General features: G+C 35.2%; 1 protein-coding gene across 4 annotated transcripts; it reads right to left on the reverse strand.

Moving 5' to 3' along the window:
• On the reverse strand, positions 1 to 25,595 carry LOC132708343 (facilitated trehalose transporter Tret1-2 homolog). Of its 4 annotated transcripts, none has more exons than XM_060680630.1 (4): positions 25,329 to 25,595; positions 24,252 to 24,318; positions 8,739 to 8,929; positions 1 to 1,186 (listed from the first exon to the last, which is right to left on the reverse strand). In XM_060680630.1, exons 2-4 carry the CDS (start codon positions 24,258 to 24,260, stop codon positions 13 to 15), a joined length of 1,374 nt encoding a protein of 457 aa, XP_060536613.1. In that variant the 5' UTR covers positions 24,261 to 24,318; positions 25,329 to 25,595; the 3' UTR covers positions 1 to 12. The 4 variants fall into 4 exon arrangements, with proteins under 4 accessions (XP_060536613.1, XP_060536614.1, XP_060536612.1 ...); XM_060680631.1 differs by lacking the exons at positions 8,739 to 8,929; positions 24,252 to 24,318; positions 25,329 to 25,595 and adding exons at positions 1,258 to 1,575; positions 1,631 to 1,749; positions 1,972 to 3,396; XM_060680629.1 differs by lacking the exon at positions 24,252 to 24,318.
• Positions 25,596 to 25,810: the final 215 nt, after the last annotated feature.

Here is a 25,810-nt window from a genome sequence, read left to right on the forward strand (position 1 = left end):
GGCCGCCTGCTGTCATCTTCCAGTGTCAATTTCCGTCAGATTTCGACCTTTGGTCTCTGGTACGCAGCAAACGATAAAACACAGACCACATACGGATATGAAAGCGTATAGCCAAAACGCGCCGTACAGGCCGAAGAGTTCTTCGAAATCGACGAATGTTTTTACACCGACGAAGGCACATAGATAGCTGAAACCAGTCGCTAAGGCTGTACCTAGACCTCTGTGTTCTAGTGAAAATAATTCGCTAACGAGTAAGCACGAAATTGGACTTATGCCCAATGAAAACGCTACGGTAAACACTAGTGCGCATAGAAGCGGTATCCAATCCAAATTCGGAACCGGATCCGGACTCGCTTCTTCGTAGTAAGCGAACGAACCAAAACACGCCAAGGCTAGAGACATTAAGACACTCGACGCTACAAGCAACGGCAGTCTACCGGCAGAATCTACGAGGAGACACGAGAGAAGTGAAGACAAAAGCTGAACGACTGCAACCGCTACGGCTGCCGCGTGGGGGTTGGTACCACCGAACGTTTCCTTGAACACGTTCACCACGTAAAAATTGAACGCGTTGGCGCCCGAAAAACGCTGGAAGAACATCAAGCCGCAGGTTATCACGGCCGGCGTGCGCAGCGATCGCAGCAAAAGTTTGGGATCGGATTTGTGCTTGTTTGCCAACACGTGGGCTTGCAACATGGTCAATTCCAAGTCCGCGGTGTTGCCACGTAACCATCTTAAAGCTTCCTCTGCTTCGATATGTTTTCCCCTCAACACCAACCACCCTGGACTTTCCGGTACGTTCCACATAGCTAAGCACATGGCTGCTGGAGCGAAAGATATCAGTCCGGCTAGTTGTCTCCAGTTTAAAAAAGCTCCGGCTGTGAACGCGACCAGTACGCCGACGTGACCGGAAATTTTTAGAAGGGCACTTAGACTTCCGCGGATACATGGAGCGGCGATCTCACTTACGTATACTTGTGCGGACAGTTGGACGATGGCTACGAGGAAACCGCTGGCAAACGCGGAGAAACACATTACTTCTACGCTTACAGCGAAAACCGTGACTATCCAACAGAGCGATAATGGCAGTCCAGCGGCTAGGAGGGTCCGCCGTCGTCCCCATCGCATCGCCACGCCGCCCAGTGGCGCTCCGAATAGGGCTCCCAGTAGGGACAGCGAAGCCAACCTGGAATGTTCCGTTATTATTTGATTTATTTATTTTTTTGTAAGTCTAGCCTTATCACTACTCATACTTACCCATATATAACTTAATTATCTCAAATAGCAAATAGCTACAGGTATATGAAGCGTTATGGGAAAAAACAAGGAATGTCACATTGACTGTCGTTTGAGATAATTAAAAATTTAGCATTTGGCATCTTTAAACCAAGGTATTAAGGAAATGATATAAATTTATATTTGTTAAAGAAAAAGTATAATCTAATAAATATATGAACACAAATTCAAATTTTTAGAGAACAGATAAAAAAAATAAAAAAAAATCTTAACTACACGAAAAAAACATTGAATGTTGCAACGTCACAATGTGGAGCTCTGGTTGCACTTCGAGCAAAGCTAAAAAATATCACTGTCAATAATAAAAATAATGAAAAAAAAAAGGTTTGCTTACTAGGTAAAGTAAACCCTAATTGTAAGGTAGGGTATTGCAAAAGGCCTGAGCATCACGTTTACAAAACCTCATCAGTGTCATCAGATTTTTGTATTTTGCAGCAGGAATCAGTAATAGATCTGAAAATTTAAAATCAAAATGATAATATTTTTCGACAGACTCACATTAAACAAACTTGTCAAAAATGTATCTTATTTTGATGTGTTATACGCTGTACTTGTTTTGCAGGCACAAAGAATCGGATTGCCAGTATGACAACAAACAGTTTCTAAGCGCAAACATTTTTAATATACTTTAATCGAAATTGTTGTATCTGTAAAAACACACACATTATAACTTACCAGTATTGGTGTTTGGTATTGGTATTTAAGACGGGCGCCCCCCGCTGGCGTTCAAGCACTTAGGCCACCAGATGGGCCTGTTGTGCCCCCAGACCGCGGTAGATTGTGTCCAGAATGCTGCTCCTCCTGTAGAAGGTCAGCAACTCCTTTAGCCCAATACCCTGCACTGAGTCCGGATCGATCAGGGCCGTTCCGAAGACTCCAAATTTTGCCATGTCAAAGCAGGGCACTCGGTGAGCAGATGATACGGGGTCTCCTCCCAATCCACATGCACTCCGGGTCGTCACCAATGCCTCCTAAGCCTGCAATGTCCTGTGTAGGCCCCGGTTAGTACCCTACACTCCCTTCTAAGTAGTCCAAGCAGCTCCCTGGTCGGAGGGAGGGCCTTGCCTGCCCCATTCCCAGGGCAACCCTCCAGCCCACCACGGCCCATTCTCTTACCGGTATAGGCGGGTATATTTTACTGCAGTAATAGGGTTTTATGTCCAGGTACCATGAAAACTTGTTAGAAAACTAATTAGCCTGGGATGCTCCCGGGTGGATTCTATTTGTTTAATCTTCTGTATGGGAAAGGGGATTTTTTTAACATATTTATCACGTAAAAATACGTCCCATTTTTTAACCATAACTTGTTTCACTTCAACTATTTCGAACGGTGATGACTTTATCCTAGATGTTCTCAAATGTTCGAACCAGTCATTCGGGATTTTCATGTGCTTTTTTAAATTTACGAGCCCCATATTTTTATCATATTCCATATAGGAATGCCCTCCTTCAGGGGATCGGATTATTTTGACTGATTCCAAAAGTTTAGTTTTATGTACAACATGATGAGTAAAGCGAAATATGGAATAGTTTTTCTTTTCACCGCCTGCGGAGTCCCAAAATATGTGTCAATAGTTTGCATTGTTATCCATAAAATTGGTGACAATGGAATAGGAACGCTTCAATTGATCCCTTCTTTGCAACTGTTTGTGGATATGTATTAAAAATGGATTGGCCTGTAGGTAATGCACGAATATTTAAAATGCACATACAGAACTGCCGCAGATAGTACATAGTCATTCATTTTGACGTTTGGCAATGAAAAATTTTATTTGATAGTCCAGAGCAATTGCATTTTGTATTGTTAATTTACAAATTTCTTCAGCATCTCTTTCAGAATTTAAGGATTTTAATATTGCCTTGAATTCGTCACATGCTGAACATGTATCCGATCTTGGATATCCAGAGGACAAATTAAACTTTGTGTTAAAAATATGCCCTTATGTAACGTAAGAAACTTAAGTAGTCGGATATTTTTCATTAAACAAGTTGAACATTTTTGTAATGTTAAAATTTTCGGGCAAATACTTTTTTAAAGATTCATGCAGGCCGTAATGAGATAATCTGGTTATGTACTTATATACAGCTTCAAAAGTTACGTCAGGCAACGCTGGTCTTTACCAGAAGTCCCTGTTGCTTTTACATTTTTCTGTAGGTATTCAATTTTGCCCTTATCGACAACATGAATTGACTGGAATGCTCTAAAACACACACTTATTTCCTCTGCAACTACGCCACGTTTTACTCTAAGTTTATAGGAAAAATATGCATCGTGAAATTTTGCGTTTTCTTCGGCTTGATGAGGTCGTCTTCTCTGAAGCGGTACTAGAGACATAATTCGAGCCAAATATACGTTTTGTTCATCTTTTGACTGCAAAATATTAACATATGTTCAAACTTCTTTTCTTTCTACACTGGAGAATTTTTTTTGCCAATTGCATGGCGGCCCTCAATGAGACTGTAGGCGCATTTTCTTCATATCGTCAACAACCAACCATTCTTCCAGTTTTCTTCCTCTTTCTCGTACTACCAGCGTTATTTTTACACTCACTACTATCAGAAGACATTTTTTACTGTTAAGTACCAATAAATATTAAAAAAAAAAACAAGGCACTGCCTGCCCTGCCTCGCAAAATTAATTAAACGATTAACAATCGTTTATTTTTTGTTATGTTCTGATTGATATTTCAGTGGACCCTCCTTGTTCTTACCTCTTACGCATGGACATTCCTTGTTTTTAACCTTTGCACTCATATTTTAAATACGCATATTTATGAGATTAGTTTTTAGCTGCCAGTGTACTACAAATGGTAGATATGCATTATACCTTTTAGATGGCGGTATTATTTCCATTTCTTAAAAATTGTGACATTCCCTGTTTTTTCCCATCACCCTTAGAAATATACGGAGAATGGATAAAGGCTGGCCTTAGCCCGGGACTATACAATGCGTTTTTGTGGGAAGGCTGTCTTGAGGCTATACATATGAGCTAGAACGGAACTATCTATGTCACGCATGCTCGGTTCTAGTTGTGCAACATTTTCAAAAACGAAAATCGTTTGTACTCTTGAAACGGCAGATTTGCTTCAACTTTTAGCCGAAATCATTTACATAAATGAGGATTGAAATATAATATTTCCGTAAAAATTGATGTTTTCTCTGAAATGTAAGTGTTTTTCTGAACATAAAAATATGACAAATCTGCCTGCGGAAAGAAATTTTAATAACTTTAGAATAATTAAAATTACTTTTTGTTTTGGATTTTAAATATTTTTTTGAATATAAAAATGCAATAATTTTTCGGTGGAAATATAAATGTGCATATTTTAAAAAATATTAAGGATTATTGAGGCCAATCATAAATGAAAACACTTCGGTATGTGTAATAACGTCTAGTTTTTATTATTATTATTACAGATATACCTGTACTGGAGCTCTTTTATTATTGATGTTAGATTCTTTTTTTGTAGAAAACTTGCATTTTTTTGTTCTCATGTTTTGGTTAGCTTCAGTCTTATTGTAACTGCTTATGGTTATTCCAAAGTCCCCAAAATGAAAATGATGTATTTCCGAATTGCAAAGGCACAAATATTTATTATGCAACAAGTGCGGTAAACGGCATTTGACTCACGGGGTTATTTGACACGAGCGAGTTTTTAATAAACGACTGAGTTAAATGGGAAACGAAACTGACGTGGTAAAGTGACGCTTCCCGCACGCTAGATCGGTGGGTAATTAGGTATTTTACAGACGGGAGTAGAAAAATACTATTTTATATATGTAATGGGTGTTTTTTTTAGATGTATAGAACTTTAAGTTGGCATTACTGTTCAAGATGGCGACCGATTTAAGAGACGTTAAGTGATTTATTCTCAGTTTGGTTTGGCAATTCTTCATGAATAGAGTCACGCCTGAACAACGCTTGCAAATAGTGCAAATTTATTTCGAAAATAATGGTTCTGTGCGTAATACGTATCGCGCACTACGTCCATTTTATCGTCGACAAAATCGTCCATCAGAGCAGTTAATTCGATTAACCATGGAACGTTTTCGCACCACGTTTACTCTTATTGATAACTCGCATCCCCAGAGACGCCGTACGGTGCTTACAGAAGAAGTTATTGCTGCTGTAGAGCGTAGCATTAAGGAAGACCCGAATGAGTCCATCCGCCATCGAGCACAGGAATTGGATCTGTGTCCATTCACTTTATGGAAGAATTGAAGCCAAACGATCATCAAGTAAGGCGTAGATTCGTCGAATGGGTCCAAAACGAGATTGCCGTTGTTCCGGATTTTCATAAACGAATTTTGTTTAGCGATGAAGCGCATTTCTGGTTGAATGGCTACGTCAACAAACAAAACTGCCGCATTTGGAGCGAAGCTAATCCTCAAGTGTATGTCGAAACACCGTTACATCCAGAAAAACTGACTGTTTGGTGCGCTTTATGGACTGGTGGAATCATTGGTCCGTACTTCTTCAAAAACGATGATGGTCAGAACGTTACAGTCAATGGTGATCGGTGTAGAGCTATGATTACTAGCTCTTTCATTCCTGAATTGAATAACCATGTTGTCCAGGAGATGTGGTTTCAAGAAGACGGCGCAACATGTCACACAGCTCGTGCCACAATCGATTTATTGAAAGACACGTTTGATGACCGCCTAATTTCACGTTTTGGACCTGTGAATTGGCCTCTTGTGATTTAACACCGCTAGACTACTTTCTGTGGGGAAGACAACATTCGCCGTGTTATTGCCGATATACGGCCACAAATGTTGGAAAAAGTCATCGAAAATTGGACTTCCAGATTGGACTACATCCGCGCCAGCCGTGGCGGTCATATTCCAGAAATCATTTAAAATGTAATGCCACAAGATTATCTTTCGGATAAATAAAATTCGTGTCAATCGAATAATCCATCGTTGTTTTATTGCAATTTAAAGTTCTATACATCGAAAAAACAACACCCCTTATAACTGATTTCGCCAAAATGACTTTTTTCCTAGCCAACAAAAAGGAGAAGAAGATATTTTGTACATCCTTTTTATCCCAGACATGAATTTAGTAAAAGATTTATGAAGTTTTATGAAGATTTACAAAAATATGAAGAAAAATGTTTTCCGGTTATCAACATATCAAACTAACCAGCACTCCGCCGATTTTTCTTCTTTTCATCTTTTTGGCTTCTTACAAAATGGGCGGACACTCTTGAATGCATGAAATAAATTTGTCCGCATCGAACATAATTGCGCAAATAAACTAACTGTAACCATACAGTATAAACGCTCTCATATAAATGTGTGTTGTGTTGCCTTTCAAATCCCGCTGTCCTGTCTTCCCGTTTACCGTCGCATTCCGTCGATGCGGCAAAACTGTAACAATATGAACGGCCTCGCAACTGCCCCGCAAAAACGCATTGTCTAGTCCCGGATTTCAAATGTTTATTTGACATTAGTGAATTTTTAATTTAATTATTTATATTTCAAAATAATTCTTTGTTTCTTGACTAATGCAATTTAAGCAAATATTTTAGAATTAGACAGTTCTATTTGCTAATAAATTTTACGTTATTCTTATTTGACCAATTCATAGTCAAACAACGATTAACTAATATAACAAACCAAAATAGGGGATTTCTGTAACCCAAAAGTAAGAGCTTATTCTGTTGAACATTTATTTTTTTTGAAAATTTTACACTCGTCAGACCAAATAATTCTTTATAAAAAGTTTTATCTTTCATAAAAAATTGAGGGGGTCGTTGAATTCAAGAAATTGTAATGTATATGATGTGTAGTTTTTAAATCTTATCCGGGCAAATTTGGATAAAGCTTATTGAATTTACTGCATGTTCTTGATTGATTGATAAGTGCTGCCTAATTGAACGGTCAGATTATTTCACCGTGGCTTACTCCTAAATATTGCATTATTCTACTTTTTTGCTTTTAACTCCAAAATGAATTTATTACCGCGTTTGAAATGTATACGATAATTTACGTTTTATGTCATAATATGATATACCATCCCATTGTCAAGCGATAAACCAAATTTCACATTTTAATCCGAAATGATTGAAAGCTCATTATTTCCATAATCGATGCTTTTCGCAAAATTTTCTGAAAAATAATTTCTATTTCACGATCAAAAAATTTAACAATAAACTTTTAAACAAAATTTACGACATTCAAAAACCAACATGGCCGCTGACAGTTAGTCAATTCCTCAGTTTTCCAGCATTTTTTCGGTAGTATTTTGTCAAAATATGCCTCGACCTCAGTAAATATTAATCGCAAATAATGAGTTAATTTCGTAGAGACCTCCGAAAGAAAATGGTACAAAGTTTAGATTAAGCGTATTAAATTTTGAATTTAACAGATTATAGAATGGCTGCAGGGATTTTTTATTCGAATTTATTGCCCAAATTACAAATAATTATATATTGAAGTTAACTTTAATAGAAGCTTTAGATTTAAATTTGTAGTTTTAACCTGTTGCCTGCATTTTCTTTTATAAATTCAAGAATTCAAGCGTTGTATTAAAATTCTTGTTTCGGTTTAAAGCTCTTCTAAGTTTAAGGTTTTTCGGCAAGATTAAACATTCCGATAAAACTGCAAAAATATTTTATTTTATGTTCAATTTATTTTAGAAGATAATCCTAAAGCAAGATAAGCTGATTACTTCATAATTTAAGCAGTACTCCTGATCATTGTTGGCATAATTAAAGAGAGTTTCCACTGCAAGGGAAAGTAGGTTTGTTATGTGTTTAAAGAGAGCTTCGGTGTAAATAAAGCGTACAAATTCCATGAAACTTCAATTGGAGAATCTGTGCTGGTACAATTCTGGAGAGAATTCAAATCCGTGAAAAACAAGATGTTACTTTAATAGCATGTAAACCTTCCTTGAGAACAGTAGCACATTGACATGAATTCAAGTTAAGAGTTTGTGCGGCTCTTCAGCGTTCATTTAAATCTCACTTCTCCCAAAAACACTAAAAGATGACTACAGAAACGAAGGAAATTTTGGCTCATTAGATGGTTGTAAACCCTTTGCGAATAGATATATACCATATATATACCAGATATATACCATATATATACAATACCATAAAAAGCTACAAGAACACTACACCACGCAAAGTGACAGGTACAGTGCAAGCGTGGGTTTGCAGTGGCAGAGCTCTAGAGAATGATTCATAACTTCTACCTACAAGGCATTGTGTACAAAGCAGACCCCGACATACATTGTCTAAATGTATGTGTTCTGTAGTCCAGCTTTCTTTTTATGTTCTGTAATCATGCGTTGCCACTTTTGACGTTTTCAAGTAGCAATGATTAAAACTACAGTGATATAAAACGCAACAATAATTTAAGCCGCTTATTTAGTGACTGAGTTGTCGGATCCCCTCTTGTAATGTCAATGAGCGAACCGCAGTTCTATTACAAACCAAGAAGCTTGTTGACCGCTGACCGGAAACGCGTCTGCATCACGTTGTTGTAGGGACGCTATAGCCGGAGAGCTGTAACCTTTACCCAGACCGGAAGCCAGCGATCCCAAAGACACTGCCAGGGAGGCGAGGAACTGACCGACGTATTTCGTGGGGCCGGTTACGAATAGTTGTTTACCGGGTCCGGCCAGCTGAAAAAAAAAAGATGTAAATTTATTTGCTAGGGATGTTTAGAAATTTCTGGGCATTGCGCTATAACTGAATTACACAGAACTTATATTCAATATTATTGGTGCCAGACGAGTGTTGACATATTTATGCAACTATCTAGTGTAATATTGTTCAGTCTGATTTAGGTGTTCGCCTGATATAGACGCGTTTTCATTACACTATTTATGTAACCATGGAAGACGCAGTATTGATGGAAGGAAGGTGTGAATACATCAGAAACTATTAAGCGTCTCCAAGGATTATTTGGTGAGTCTGCAGAATCTAAAAGTACTGTGGGAGATCGATCATTTTAAAACCACTAGAATATTACTAGAAGCTGAACCACGCAGTGGGCGCACAAGCAGGTTGAAAAATAATAGAAACATAACTGACCTGACAGGCGGATTGTTATTCGTCAAATTAGGTGCTCCTAGGGCAAGTTTATGACATCTTGCATGATTGCTTGGACGTTAGATTGCTGTTGTGTCCAGAAAAGAAACTTAATGGGTCCGATACTTGTCGTCAACTTCAAGAGGTGTTAGTCTGTTATTGTAATGAATTTTAGCAACAAATAACAACCACTGCTGAAATGTGGATTCCATATTTACAAAGATTTGGGCAAAGCTGAAGAAATGCTTACTGTATTCGGGGTTGCCAGGGGAATATTTTTATTTTCAATATACTTAGGTTATTCGAACATGAATTTCGCGTACGTGTCTGTTATTGTAACAGGATAATGCAGGCCCACACTACGAATGAAAATGTTTTTAACGATTCGCACCCACTTTAACCCTTATTCCGGATCTGAACCCTACGGAGTGTTTGATTTGATTTGAAAGTTTAAGGGACGTGAAACATGTCATAAAGAGATAGATTGGGGACGGTTTAATTTTTTTTATCGTATTCAGTTAAATGTTAATGTTAATAAATATTGAAAAACTACATTTTAATATTGACGAAAAATTAAAAAATAAAAATATTACTAAATTAACAGAACTTTTGAAAATATTGATTTGGCAAACGTGTTGCTATTTAGGACTCCCTTCTGTAAAATACTCCCGATCTAGCATGACTTTCTCACGTGAGTTTCTTGACCCACGGATCCGAGCCACTTCGGACACTTGCGGGATATTACCGCACGGCTTGTTGGCTATTGTAGTTGCGCTGTTTTGCAAAAATGTACTCAAAAACTAACGGTCGTACGGGCCCTAACAACTAATTGTTCGGACGATGTACGAAATAATACCAAAACATATTTATACTTTTTTGCCTTTTCCATTGAAAAATGAAATCACGCACTTATTTTTATACTAAAAAGTGCTATCGTAATGAATTATTTTTTTATTTCACATAAATTACATAACAATATATCAAAAACATACCGAATTTGCTGACAAATAAATATTCGGACGCATTTAAATCTTTTTTTGGCATGGAATCTACCAAAGTCTTGCAATATTCGGGGGTGAAAGTGTTCCAAAATTCGGTGATTTTTGCCTTTAATGCTGGAACTGTACGCTGAGGATTGTTACGCAAAGTCTTTTTCATCCGATGCCATAAAGTTTCAATAATATTCAAGTCGGGGCTACTTGATGGCCACGATAAAGCTTTCATATTATGGTCCCCAAACCACTTTTTTGTTGTTTTCGCAGTATGGCAGGACGCACCCGTCTTGTTGAAATATAAAATTTTCATTTCCAAAAGTTCGTTCTATTGATGGAATCAAACTTCTTGATAAAATTTGTTGCTATTTTTCTGCATTTACAGTACTGAACTCGTAGTTGCCAACCCCTTTTACACTCATACACCCCCATATCATAACACCCTGGGGAAATTTTACCGTACGCTTTAGACAATCTTTGTGAATCTTTTCGAAAATCGCCTACACACATATCAAATTTTGATTCGTCGCTGAAGATAACGTTACCCCACGTTTCCGTTGTCCAGGATATTTTAGATTTTCTCCATTCCAAACGTTTTTTCTTCTGAATAGACGTTAATAATGGTTTTTCCTTTGCCTTTAACAAAAGTAGATCATAGAATATTAATAATTTTTATATTGAAACAGGAAAAATTGTAAACTTACCTTATAAAAACTCAAACCAGATTTATGCATCCATTGTCTACAACATTCCCTGGAGATATTTAAGTTTGCCTCGTGATTCCATTGGGCTTGAATTTGTCGTAACACGCTTCGTCTGCTAGTTTTACAAATCTTGACCAGAATACGACGATCTCTTTCAGTGATTTTACGGGGTCGGCCTGAACTTTTAGCACGAACGCTAACACTAGCTGTCTTTTCATCCTTTTTTATATTTTATAATATCCCCGACTGTTGATTTTGCAATACTCAAGTCATTTAAAATTTTTGCATTGATTTACCTCTGCAGTACTGAGATATGATAATTTCTCGCACTTTGTTGTTTGTTGCAACACCACGCGTCATTTTCTTATCAACTATTATACAAACTTGAAAGATACAACCCGAACTGACATCTCGTTTAGCACTTACGATTACGATTACGCATTACGATTAGCACTTACTGTGCTATCGTAATGTGCGTAAATTGATTATTCAATCGACAAAGCAAAAAAAAAATTAAATAGATATAAAAATGTGTTTTTTATCATTTTTTACATCGTCCGAACATTTAATTGTTAGGGCTCGTAGAACAAAAATCAGGTGTCTACAGGTTGAAATGTGGATCTTGTCCTAAAAATTATATTGGACAAACAGGTAGATCCTTTAAGAAACGCATTAACGAACATATAAGAGCGTTTAAAAACAATAGTCTAGATTTTAATTATGCTACACACTTAAACACAGAAAAACACATTTTTGACGACAATTTTGATATATTACACACAGCCACAAAACGTAGAAAATTAAATTTATTGGAAGCCATGGAGATTAACAAAATGAGACATTCAAATATATTGCTTAACGATCAATTAAATTTAAATACCTCTCTTTTATTAAACTTAAATTCTCCCAACAACATTAATTAAGATTTTATGTTCATTTTTCGGTATATATAGTAGCAGGTAGTTTGTAAATATTACATTTGATAAAGACACGGTGTTGTCGAAACAATTGTCATGCCAAAATATATTATTTCGTGAAAATCTGAACTTTTAGTTCTTGTTTATTTTTATAAATGGATTTTCATCAAGTAAAAGCCCCCTCAGTTCGATTCTTTCATTATATATTCACTTGAAGTGATCGACTTATCACTTCAAATATAAAATAATACTTGATCATTTTCCACAAAAAGAGCAAATTAAAATTGAAGGGTATATTTCTATAGCTATTTTCGAATGAATATATAGAGAACAGAATTGTCAACCAACAGCATCAATTTCACTGATGAAAAAAATAACTCCCTCATGAATTTAAGTCGTATTCTATTTGGTATAAAGCGCTCAATCTAATTCCGGCATCACTCCGCAAAGCATTTCAAAAAGAAACGCCAAACAGTGTCGCTGAAAACATCGGGGCAACAAAGTTTACTTTAGACAGTTTAATCTTGTCGATAAATTTTCTAGAACCGCGAAAAGCTTTTAATGGTGATTTGAAAAGACAATGTTGCTGCACTCCATAGACCACTGTAACAAGTAAATGGCGAAAGTTTAGGGCCGGATAACTTTGGATAGAGTACACATTGCTAAACAGTGTAGAAAATTACCGTATTTATGCATGTAGATTACATTGTTCAACGTACTCCTATATAATTGAAAATGTTTTACCCATTTACTAGATTTTCATAGCTAAGATTTTAACATTTACACATCCAAGCTATATGGGAATGCCAATGCTATTGTTCTACAGGCACATGTGCGCTTAGTTTGTCTATTTCGAAAAAATGTTATTGATGACATGGCTGGATGAAACTCAGCCTTACATTTTGTGATTTTTATACGTTGTGATGGATCTTAAATTATTCTGTACTGTGGTATTTATTTGTTAGTAGTAGTTAGTAATTTTTGAAAAAAATCAAAAAAGTTCAAGACTGCAATAATAATAATGTAGACAAAATATCCTTTAGTTTTCTCCAGCACGGTATTTCTTTGTTTGTTATTTCTGCATGCAATAATAATAAAATGAGAAACTCGTACTTTGAAAAACGTGTTTTATTTTGCATTACAAGTAACACACAATATATACCAACGCAAAGCGACTTAAAGACTGTCTTATCTTACGAACAGTGCGCGTATTTATACAATTAAAGTTGCTGAACAAGCATATATCTCTCGATACTATTCTTTATTAACATACTCGTCATAAGTGACCATATAACTCCTCCCTCCTCAAGTTTGAGAAAATCGGGGTTAATTTTCGTTCTATGCCCACCTTTACATTTTATTTTCTTTTCAGGTAATAATAATAAAATGCACTAATTACTATTAGTGTAATTATAATAATAGCTATTACAGTAATTGAAATACTACAGTTTACCAAGGTTAAGTGTTTTAGATAGTGATTTACTAGGTTTCTAGCAGTTTCCGTGTCTTCTTTTATATTTTCAACATCAATTTCTCTCAACTGTAGTGGTTCGATATTTTGAAGCAATTCTTCATAAACAGCTATTGACGGAAGTTTTAGTCATAAATTAATTATATCTCCTTTGTGAGAATCATAATTATTATTTTTAATTTTAACATTACACTCTGAGCGCAGAACTAAAAATGATTTGTTTATTATTTCGAGACAATTGGAATCAGCGGACAATGATTAGATAAATTAATTGTTTGTGGACTACAGGGTTCGTTTTTATTGAGCAGATGGCTGGGGCATAAGGATATGTCCTCAATTATATGGCAGTTTTCGTTTAGGTTAAAGAAATCTTCTATTGATTTCAAAAGATAGGGATTTTTTATAACGGATATTTTATTATTAATTGGTATGGGTTATACATGGTAGAGGTCATAAGGCTTGTTAGAAATGAGTGGTATGGCTGCGTAAAATATAATAAGGTCATTTTTGATTGTAACGTCAGCGTGCGCCACTGCGTAATATTTAAATATATTCTCAAAAAGAATTCGTGTTTTTGGGGTCAAGTTTAGAGATAATATTCTTAACTTCTTTATATTTAAAAATAGATTTATTTTTATGTCCTTTGTTAGCCGTTTAACGATCGTCTGGGTTGAGGATACGTCTTGGTGTAGGAAGAGTTTTAATTTATGGTCGTATCTTTGACCATCATCTGAGTCTAGAGTTCCAAGTAAATATTTTTGTGCCTTTCCAAAGAAATTAAAAAGTCCTATAATGATCAATAAAGACTTTAATAGATTCCGCTTGGTCAATAAGTAAGTATTTAAATTATCTAAGGTAACATTCATTCGTAAAAGCGTTAATTTCGTTAATTTTAAACAACCTTGTAAGTTGTAACTGTTTCCTTGATGTACTGGTAACAGGGGGTTTGTTATGTCTTCGATTTTATATTGGGCATTTATGATTAGCGGCAGCAGAAGAATTGCAATTCATATACCTGTTCATATCATATACCTACCTAAAATTACAAATGATTGTTAATATCTTTAGGGTGTCTTTGATTTTAAAATTGAGACAATTTATATTTGGATTGTTGTGTTAACTTCCGAGGTGTGTTTATCAGTTGATTAGTACCTTCGGGTATTTCGAGGTCATTTTTGCCTTTTTTCATTTAGTTTTGCTAAAACTTTTTCCTTTGTTGCATTAAGTTTTGAATTTTATTTTCATTAAGTTCCTTAAAGACACCAGACGCAAGTTTGTACACATAATCTGTTTGCAATTGATTTAGGCTTTTCTCGAAATTTAATTGATAGTTCAGATTTCCTTTTAGAATTTGGAAAGGATAATTTAATATTGCGATATTCATTGGAACGTTTTAGTACGATGTTCGTTTTTTAGAGCGACTAGACTTTCCTTAAGGGTAGAATGGAATCTTTCGATTGGTGAGTCTATATCTGGATTATAGGGTGTAGTGAAATGTAACTCGATTCGATAGGTCTTATACGTCTAGTACTAGGTTACTTTTAAAACTTTGTGCGTTATTTGTAGTAATTTTGCTTGGTGTTCCATGACCTGAAAAGAATTTAGTTAAGCTTTGACATATTTCGACGGAAATTTCATTAACTGGGTATGATGCTACAAATTTAGAAAAGTTATCTATTATTGTAAGATATTTTTGTCCTGATATCGAGTATATATCCATATAAATATATGTTCTAAGGGTTTAGTTCCGATTGGTGTAAACGATTTTATTAGGATGTCTATCATATTTCGTTTTTTGGAATATTTCGCATGTGTTAACGAAATTTATTACTCTTTGCAGGCTTGGCCAATAATAATTTATGTTTAATATTTTTTGTTTTTTGTCATTCCTTGATGTGATGTCTTACTATTATTTTTTTCTGTTCGTTTTGATTCTCTATATCTTCGAGTAACGTATTAGAAATGAAGAGTTTAAATGCATTATTTTTAAACATTTCCTGGAAGGTCCTTGTAATTACTGATTCTAGTTCTTTATTCGGGAAATGTAAACAGTAAGTGTCTGGGGGTAAATTGTCTCGTAGAAGCTTTTGGATTTCTTCCATTGTTGGGTTTTTGTTAATGTACATCATCGGTCTTTTCTTGGTGTCAAATAATATTCCTGTTCTTGCATGAGGTTGTGTTAAATCAGTCCATTTAAATATAATATGGTTTTTAAAGGTATTAAGAACTTTATTGACATATGGAGCTCCTATAATTGGATTTTCCATACATGAATGTACCGTGTCCGTTTCAGAGTTGTCTACCTTTTCTCGAGGTTCTTTACTTGTAGATGGCTTGTTTTCTTCTTCTAGTCTTTCGGGTTGTAGTGTTTTTTTAACTGTGTTTGGAGGTCCTATTTGAATATCCGAAATTATCTTAATTTTGGGTTTCTTTTTCGTCCAGTGACATACGAGTATTTCAATATATTGATTTTGGAATAGGTGATTAATCGTTGATTTTACCTTTAGGCTATCCAATTGGTCTAGTCCATATTCTAGTTTGTGGATCACTATTCGTGTAACATGATTCTCTATTGCATGGTTTTTCATATTAATGAAGGTTTTGCAAAGCATATAGTAAGTTAGTTTTAGGTTAGATTTTTCTTTAGTAACTAGATAATAAATAAAACGGTTAATCTTATTGTCAAATAATGTAGCTACTTCTCCTGGTATTAGCGTTTTGAGCGATAAGATATTGTAAGTTGTTAAATTTTTGTTTAAAATCTACAGCAATACCTTGTTCCATTTTTAAATCGGCAGCGACACAGTGCGCTAAAGAATAATTTTGTTGATCAAAAAAATTTGCTTGAATTTCCTTAATTATCTCCGAGTGTTCGATTGGTTTCTAATTTTGTTCAAATTTTTCAAAATCATTCAGAGCTTTTTGCGGTTTTTCAAACAGGTTTTCCTGTGATTCGAAGACGTGTTTAATTTTTTCGTGCCATAAATATTGGTCATATTTTTCCTCGTTTTCTTCATATACAGCTGACATATGTGTTAGTGGTGGTTTTACTAGGTCTACAGTGTGTATTTCTTTTGGTGGTCGTGAGAGGGCGTCAGCGTTGACATTCTGCTTGCCTTTTTTAAATTGAATAGTGTATTCATATTCCTGAAGTTTTAGTTTCCACCTGACTAATTTTAAATTAGGTTTTTTAATGGAGAAGAGCCATTGTAAAGGTTTATGATCCGTTACTTTTTACAATTTTACAAAACTTCTGGATTCCTCCTGCGTCAGTTTTTGCTGAGTCGAACTTGTTGACGTTTCGCCAATCATCCTGTTGGCTTCTTCAGAGCTTCACTGAACAAAAGTTCTAAAGAAGTATAACGTCAAAACCAGATTTACCACTTGTCCAAAAATCTCTCAACATCTTCGGTCCGTCAAAGACAAAATTCCATTTGAGATGCCAAGAGTTTACAGCATTCCATGCAAAGAATACATTGGAGAAACCGAAACAACTAGGCTCAAAGAATACGAAAGAGAATTACGACTAAGACAAATAAACTCATCAGCTATTGTCGAACACACTCATGAAACCGGACAGAAAATTGTATTCGATAAAACTAAAATTCTTGCATGTAATCAGTTCTTCTACCAACGAAAAATCCGAGAGTCTATGGAAATCTATAAACAACCTAACAATCTCAACCGCGACTCAGGTCTCTACCTGTACAAGCAACAAACTATGAAGAAGTCAACAGGATGATTGGCGAAACGTCAGCAAGTCCGACTCAGCAAAAACCGACGCATGAGGAATCCAGAAGTTTTGTAAAAAGTATTACAGTAGCCTGTGGAAGTTTCTTTGAAAAAAAATTATGATCCGTTACTATAGTAAATTTTCTACCAAATAGATAAGGTCGAAAGTACTTTGTAGCCCACACGATGGCAAGAAGTTCTTTTTCTCAAAGTAGTTAAGCTCTGCAGGATTAAGCGTTCGGCTCGCGTATGCTATCGATAGATCAGTTCCAATGGTTCCTTGTGAAAGAATTGCTCCGACTGCGTAGTCTGAAGCGTCTGTTGTTAAAACGAAGGGTTTATTGAAATCCGGGTATTGGAGTATAGGATCATTGGTTCAGATATTTTTACAAAGATTAAATGCCGTAATAAACGCTTTATCATGAGTTATTTCAACGTTTTTCTTTAAGCAATGCGTCAATGGTTTAGTAATTTTAGCAAAATCTTTTATGAATTTGCTGTAATATTCGACAAGAGTGTCTGAATTTTAAAATTTTTAATGGCTTCAATTTGTCTGGGGTTTGGTTTAACTCCGTCCGGTGTTATCACGTATCCCAGGAATTCCACTATTTTCTTTAGTAATTCAGATTTATCAAACTGTATCTTCATATTGAAGGATGCAAGTCGCTCAAAGACTAATTTTAATGAGTCTATGTGTTCCTGAAGACTGGTCGAATATATAATGATGTCGTCCATATACACAAGACATATTTTTCTTTGTAATCCACGCAATACATTGTTGTATATTCGTAATGTCTATGGTGTAAGTTAAATGCTTTTTTAGGATGCTATCAGGATCCATTTCGATTTAGTGGATTCAACTGTGAAATATTGGCATCGTCCTAGTCTATCCAGTATGTCAGTGGTATTAGGTATTGGGTATTTATCGTCCATAGTCTTCTCATTCAATTTTTTGTAGTCTATAATGAGTTTCCATTTTCTACGTCCAGATGCGTCTGCTTTCTTTGGTACAATCCACACTGGTTCTTTGGTTCATTTCTTCTATTTGCCTATCGACTTCTTGTTTATGGACATACGGATACCTATATGATTTCGCATGCACGAGAATTTCGTCGCTAGTTTTAATTGTGTGTTTTACTTCATTTGCAAAAGTTAAAGTATCTCCGGGTTTACGTAAAACATTTTCGAATTTTCTTATGAATTTAAAAAGCTGTTCTTTCTCTTCCGAATTTAGTTATTCGTGTCGTATTAAATTTCCAATATCATTTTTTTGAAATGTTCGGTTTCTATCATTGGACTATTGAGAACTGGTATTTCTAAATTAAATATTTCAAAGTTGTTAAGGTCGAATGGTTCCAAAGGTAAGTTGTTATTAACACTACCTACGAGGGCAATTGATTTGTCTGAATGGTTAGATATATCAATAGTATAGGAATTATTTGTAAACGTAACAAGGGTTAGTTGTATTTCAACTTCATCGTCACGATAGTAGGGTAGATTAGTCCTAAGTGTTGCTTTTTGTATAGTTTTTGGAGGAATTTCTACTACGTAGTCGTCGAAATTTTGTCTATATTGAAGGGAATTTCTATATATTGGTTTTTTAACTTTGCATTCTTTAAATCAATATTTAGATTTAGTTTACAAAGATCTTTGATTCCTAAAATACCGTCAGAATATTCAAGGAATGGGTATAGAATAAATTCAATTGGTTCGGTGATACCGAAGCATGTAAATAATGGGATAGTTGCTTTATGTGTAGCGTTCTTTGAACCTGCACATGTTTGAAGGGTATTTACAGATTTAATTAATTCGGGGAAATAAGTTTCTGCTAAAGAGGGTCTAAGAAGAGATGCATGAGAACCTGTATCGATAAGTAAACTGATTTGATGTAGGGTAACTGGTTTATTTGAAAACTATTTAGGGTTAAACAGGGTTTGCTTCGTCCGAGGCTACTCACTGAAAATTTTCCAATTGATCAATGATGTTATTTTCCTCTTCGAACTGTTCAACATTCTCGTAGTTTGTGTCATAATTACAGTAATCATCGTATTCGTTAAGGTCAGTGAAGTGGATTTGGGGTTCGTCAGTTTCGGGGTTAATGTCGCTGTTTTCACGTTCTTGGAATGTAAAGTTTGGTTTACCCGTGGGTTGGAAATGATTATATGTTGGTCTTATTTGAGAAAATGTCTTTTTAGGTTGCATACTTACACCTGACATTGGTTGGGGGTATTGATTTTTTGAGTTCTGGGGGCTGTTTTGATTAAAGGTGTGGAGTTGCTGAAAGGGTTGCCTGAAAAATTGGTTTTCTGGCTTAAAAAATTGATTTTGAGGTTTGAAAACTTGATTTTGTGGTTTGATGTGACGTTTGATTAGGGCGTTTGAAAGGTAAATTCGATTGTCTATAGGGTTCAATTGGTGGGTTGTTGAATATTCTTTGGGTATTTAATAAAATATGATTAATTGGTTTCTGTATATTGTCCGCATTAGGTTATTATAGTAGATAATTATTTTTTAAGCGACTTTGACTTGTTAGGATTTCGTAATTTGTAATAATGTCAATAGGATTATCTAGATTTTGAGGATTTTGAACTATAAGTAACGTTCTCCACTCATTAGAAATATTCGCCAAAAGATTTTGTGTTGCTGTTAATTCGTTTTGAGAAATTAATATTGCTCTCGCTTCGGCATTTTGAATTTCAGAACATATTTTTGTATTAATTTTGGTGACTAACGCTTTGAGTTTTTGGATATAATCTTGAGAATATTCATTTTTCTTAGCTAAAAGTATTAATTGTTGCTGAAGATTTGGACGAGTGATTGGACCATTGAATTTTTGTGTTAAAGCTAATCTTATCTCGGCCCAAATTGTAAGGTCTGGTCGAGTTTATAAAAAATCTTCGGCTGTTCCTAGTTTTTTTGATTTAATTGCTCAAATAACATATTCTTGTTGCGATACATTGTTGGTAAAATATCTTGCGTGAAAAATGTCGATTTGTTTTATAAAAGAATCCAAACAAGAAGGGGTACCATCAAAGGATTTTTAGCAAACTAAAGGTTGATCTCAAAGCGTCGGCCATTGCACTTATAGTTTCAATTTCTAGACTAGTATTTATAGAAGTACAATTATTTTCGTCTATAAAATATAATAGAGAAATATTAGAGTAAAGTTCGTCTATATCTCGCGGTTGATTATTCGTGGAATTATTTCTTCGAGTTAAGTAATATCCGATAATCTAGTCTAGTCTAGCAAAGCTACTTAAAGACTGTCTTATCTTACGAACAGTGGGCGTGTATATATAATTAAAGTTGCTGAACAAGCATATATCTTGTGATATTTTTCTTTATTACCATACTGATCAGAAGCGGCCATATAACTCGATTATAGAATGCTATGTTTACATTATTTCTTTTAACCCATGCGAGTTCGGAACTAGTTTTTAATGCGTACCGACGACAGGTTAAAAAGTAGGTTACGACATTTGAGCACGGGCATTAGGTATTAGACGGTTAGATGAAAAAGAAACGTGGAAAGCAGTGCCGCTAACTCTTTTTCTTTAAAAAGACGAAAAACGGGTCATAGACTAACTATTATTGTTCACATACTAAGTGACGAGGGGCAGCGTAAATAAGAGAAATATAGTTTTGTTTAATTTCCACAAAGTCGGACTGTATTTATTTCCTCATCCCCTTAGACTAATGATAAACGAACCTACAATAATTTTCATAAAGAGAATTTCCTAACATAAGTCATACAACAGTGACCTAATTTTATGATGATTAGACCCCCTATAAATTTTGAAAGCAAAATATATAATAGATAAAAAATATCTCATCTAGGTATTAGTCCTGTGACTTAATTAGAATAGAACAATAGGTATCGGAGAAGGTGAAAATTATCGGATATATATTTTTTCATTCGATGTCTTTTATACTGTTCGAATTATTTCCTTTCTATATTATACATAATACAAAATAATTAATACGCACGCCCATGTTACATAACCAAAATGCCTTCTATAACCCCGGTTGCTGTTTTCGTGCTGTGCCAATCGACTTTGTATTGACTAAACGCGTTCAACTCTATTAAAGTGTCACGCCGTACAGTCAGATTAGTGCCGCGAGCTAATGACTTGCCTTTAATTGAATTTCCGAACACATGACATTTATTTCATCCAGCATAACGTTTCCCATTCCGAACGATGTCGTAAACTGGAAAATGGAACTGTTATTTTATATATTTTTTTATGAAACGATAAATCCCAGGAAAATGTAATTTTGGCTTTATAGTGGGGTAACGTTTTTATAACTAATTTCGGTATTTTACTTTATCATAGCTTTTATTGGATTTGAAAGATGTTATCCATTGCAAGCAATTATATGGCGAGTATTATTAAGGGTCAACATCGCCATGTCACTGTACCTTAAGATATCCATTGCTAATATTTAACGATTTGGTTGGTTGCAAAATTCCTGGAAAAACATAACGGGCTTGAAAAAAGATTAATCACCACATTCCCTAGATGGATTAGCTTTATACCCTTGTCATTAATATAAACAAAATGTTGAAATTTTGAAGACTTTTTAAATTCGACATGCGCAAATCATGGCAAAAAAATTAAATAGAAATGATGATGTGTGACGTAAAGCAGTAAGTTACACAACGCACCACCACTTCGACTTGATGTTTATTTTAACACAGCGGCGTTACAATGTTGTTCCGATATTAACAATTACTTGGTGCTAACACGACCAACCCGACACTGGGACGCTCTTGGTCCAGTCAGCTCGTCCTATCCTGACTACTATGGGATAGAAAGATTATAGATTATCTCTAAATCGGCAGTGTTCTAAAGAGAACAAACAAACAAGGCTTCATATCACTACAGGTTACACTCTATGACAAGTAATAGGGCAATCTCTTAAATTACCGTCGAAGGCAACAAATTATCATAGATAAAACTTTCCTTAGCCAGAACGCGTCACAGCTAAAACTTTCGATAGCCAGAAGGCATCAAATGAGCCCAAGCTAAAATAATATAACGCTAACCTGGCAATTAAATTCATCAAATATCACCAAAGTATTTTTAAAATTTTCTGAAATCCATTTTTTGTGCCAAACCCGCATCAGGTACGCGGTTGCTAACATCAACTTAGTAGATTCAGCACACAATTTCTCTCCACTTTTATTTTTGCCTCTCCACTATAGTTTAAATCAAATAAAATTTAAGTGAATACAGTGAACTAGTTTGTTTCAACCTCAACTTAAAATCGCAAAATATTAGCGACAAAGCACATACAGCGTAACGCTTTTGCATCGACTTGATGGACGTAAGGTTTTTGAAAGCAACAGGTAAACATTAACCAACGTACAATCAGCAACTTCTTTTATGTTTAGACTTTGTAATCCATAGATATATTAAAGGCAAAATTTGAAACGGGTATCTTCTGCTACGATGGCATGTAAAAGCGTACAATATTTTAAGTTTTACTGAAAACCCAGCCTTTGCGTACTTTTACTTATCCATTAAATACGGAAATGATTTTTTTTTAAACAAAAATATACGGCAAGGAGATTGTGTTTTTATACAACAATGTGTCCAGCTTGGCTTATTTGTGGGGGCAAAGTAGAATTTTTAACACCACACCATATTGAAATAACAATTTAGTCTTGTGTAAAGGGAATTCGCAACAAATGCATTAATTTACCGACATCATAGCAACCAGGAGACTTTTAGCTAAGCTATCCCAAGAATGGCGACCAATAGGATTCCAACCATTACCGACTCATCTCCCTCTCCTCCAAAGCAGTTATAAATTAAGAAATTAATTATAGGGTAACCGAATCTGCTGCGGACACATTTGAGAGAAATACCTAATAACGCGACAGCACACTATCCAGAAATAAGGTCTCTCGTCTCGGTAGCGTTGTCTTCGGTACTTCTTTTTAATTTAAAAGACAATGGCACTCGCGGTTAATCAAAACACGGGGTCAATCCCACTTGTGATGCTAGATTTAGATTATTAATAAGTTTATAATTCGCTCGGGTTTTGCGAAACGAACTAGATGAGTCCATACGGTTTAAGGCACGTTGCGGTTCTTTATCTCAGGCTTACCTTCGCAAGGAACCACCACTTGGACTTGATATTTGATTTTAACACAGTGGCGTTACAATATTGTTCATACATTAATAATTAATTGGTGCTAACGACTATTATTTTGTTTACCATCCAATTTAATCAGTAAGTCATAGGCTGGTTCTTCTTGTAAAAAGTGAGAGAGATAGATAGAGACATTTCTAATTCGATAATTTAGTGAAGCCAATTATAATTAGTTATTCTATATATATCCCTTGATTATTCAGTGATGTTTGGCGAAACCTATAACAAATTGACCGAAACAACTTTCTGAAAAATGAAGTCGGACATCCGAACTAATTGGACTGTTTGTGCTTTGATTAACGATTTCCGGACTCCGATTGCGTGCAACTTTTTATGGTCATCGCAAACTTTCTGGCCAACAATTTTCCCGAAAATTTCCGCGCGACTTTGATTAATGGCGTTCTGAACGAAGCGAACGATATACGGAATATCTAATTTTCTTCGAAACGATTTGTTCAGTGGCGGAAAGAACTATGCACGCCGACTCGATACTTTTATACAGGTTTCCCGTAAAAAGCATATTTCGAAAATTTCGCCCGCCAATGCACAAAAAGCAGACAGAATCAAATTTAATTTCCCAAAACTCAATTTAGTGGAAAAAGACCGATCAATCAACTTGACGGGTTTAACTTCCCCGAATCGTCCCATCCAGTTCCGTTTAGTTTTTTTAACCCCATTCGATAATGATTAATTAATTGAATTCTATAAATTTGCATATATATGATGCGTCTACTATTGATATTTGTGTTCAAGTTATTCGCAAACGCGAACACCAAAAATATTGAAATACAATAATCCTAACATTATGAATAATATACTAAGTAGTAATAAGAAAAGAAAAAAACTTGCTTCAAGTGCCATTTGTTCAACATGTTAAAGCGCTCAATTTTTTTATCGTTGTTTCTATAATCGTACATAATATATCAAATGTTACTTACATATCTCATAAAATTTTAAACTGAAAGTGTCATTGCGCGAAATTTCTGTTTTTTTTGTTTTGCTGCACTGAAAAAAAATAAATTGATAAACAATTGAAAGCATTATAAATCCTGGAAAAATAAATCAGATAAACCGAGAGAACCTAAACACAAGGGCGAAAATTTTCATTTATTCGAATGAAACACTCTGTTATTTAAAATTCTGAAAGATATTTGAATTTCCCTAAAATTTATTTAGATCTAAGTATAGTGAGATTTTTGAAATAATCGTCATTTTTGAAAACAATGTCATCCATGGAACCGAATTGTTTAACTAATTGCTCAATTATTTTATGTTCTACTAAATGCATATTTCATTAAAATCAAAGCACTCCAGTGCCGCTTTGATGAATCTTTTATCTTTTATCTTTTTGATGAAATTACCTAGTGGTTCAGTGCGAGACATCCCAGAATTGTAATAAAAAGGTTTTGCAAATTCTATGAAATGGATCTCCATTTGCAATAAATTAATTAACCAAAGTTTGCAATACAAAATATCTCAAACAATTGTACCCGTCAAGCACTTGAAACAGTAATTGAGTTAATTATTACGATTATTTATTCTGCGTCATTTTCAAAAAAATTATCATTATGAATTTTTAAATAATTGGCCGGCCGCTCCACTTAATAAAATAGCTTTTTTTCCATTTTTTTTATGTCAGAATCGCTAATTTTAAGCAATCTCTGTACGGTATAGAATAAAACTGGTCAAGATAAATTCACTAACGGAAAAAAAAAGTTAGCTTTCTGTGAAATCAAATCGCAATTACATTAAGCTTTTACTGTACCAGATATGTTTAGGTAAGTATAAAGCAAAAATAATTAGATAGAATGTAGTCAAATATACTATCCCAAATTATCGAGAAATTCAAAATCTATGGACAAAACAGACTCTGAAAATGGATCCGCAGCAGTGCCTATTAAAATATTATACGAGTGTTTCGTTCTTCGTTTAATGATAATCCCGGTCCCACGCGTCCGTATTTAATTTAAAAATAGGTTTTGCTATTTACAACTTAAGAAAAACTAGCGACTAACCTTGTGCGTGTAAAGATTCTGGCTCATACTGTATTCGTGACGAAGGGTAATTTATTTGCTACATGACGTGCACCGGTTATGGACCGAACTTCTCACGTATGTGTCATCTGTAGGTCTAGTCATCTGTGCCCAGACTTCCACCCCGTTCGGTAGCACAAACAGCTGCAGCCATTCAACCGTCGGTCAGTAATGGGATTGTCATGTTCCTATTTGCTCGTTCGTCGCGGCAGAATGTTGCCCGACTGGGCTGGCCGACTGTAGCTCCGGTTGTCGTGCGCGCGGAGTTCCTATCGACCCCGGAGTTTACGGAGCGCGAGTAAATTGCGGTAATTTCTACGCCAAAGCCGTGACTGTCGACGGCTTCCGCAATGAAAAAAAAAATAGACGGCAGGCTTTATTATATCTCCGATGATCGAGAGATGGGAAAATCGAAAAACTAGTCGGATGATTAGAGAACTTTTTTTTTTTAATTATTTCTTCAA

The sequence above is a fragment of the Cylas formicarius genome, unplaced genomic scaffold (assembly GCF_029955315.1).
Source record: "Cylas formicarius isolate icCylForm1 unplaced genomic scaffold, icCylForm1.1 PGA_scaffold_10__41_contigs__length_53128322, whole genome shotgun sequence".
Taxonomy (NCBI): Eukaryota; Metazoa; Arthropoda; class Insecta; order Coleoptera; family Brentidae; genus Cylas; species Cylas formicarius.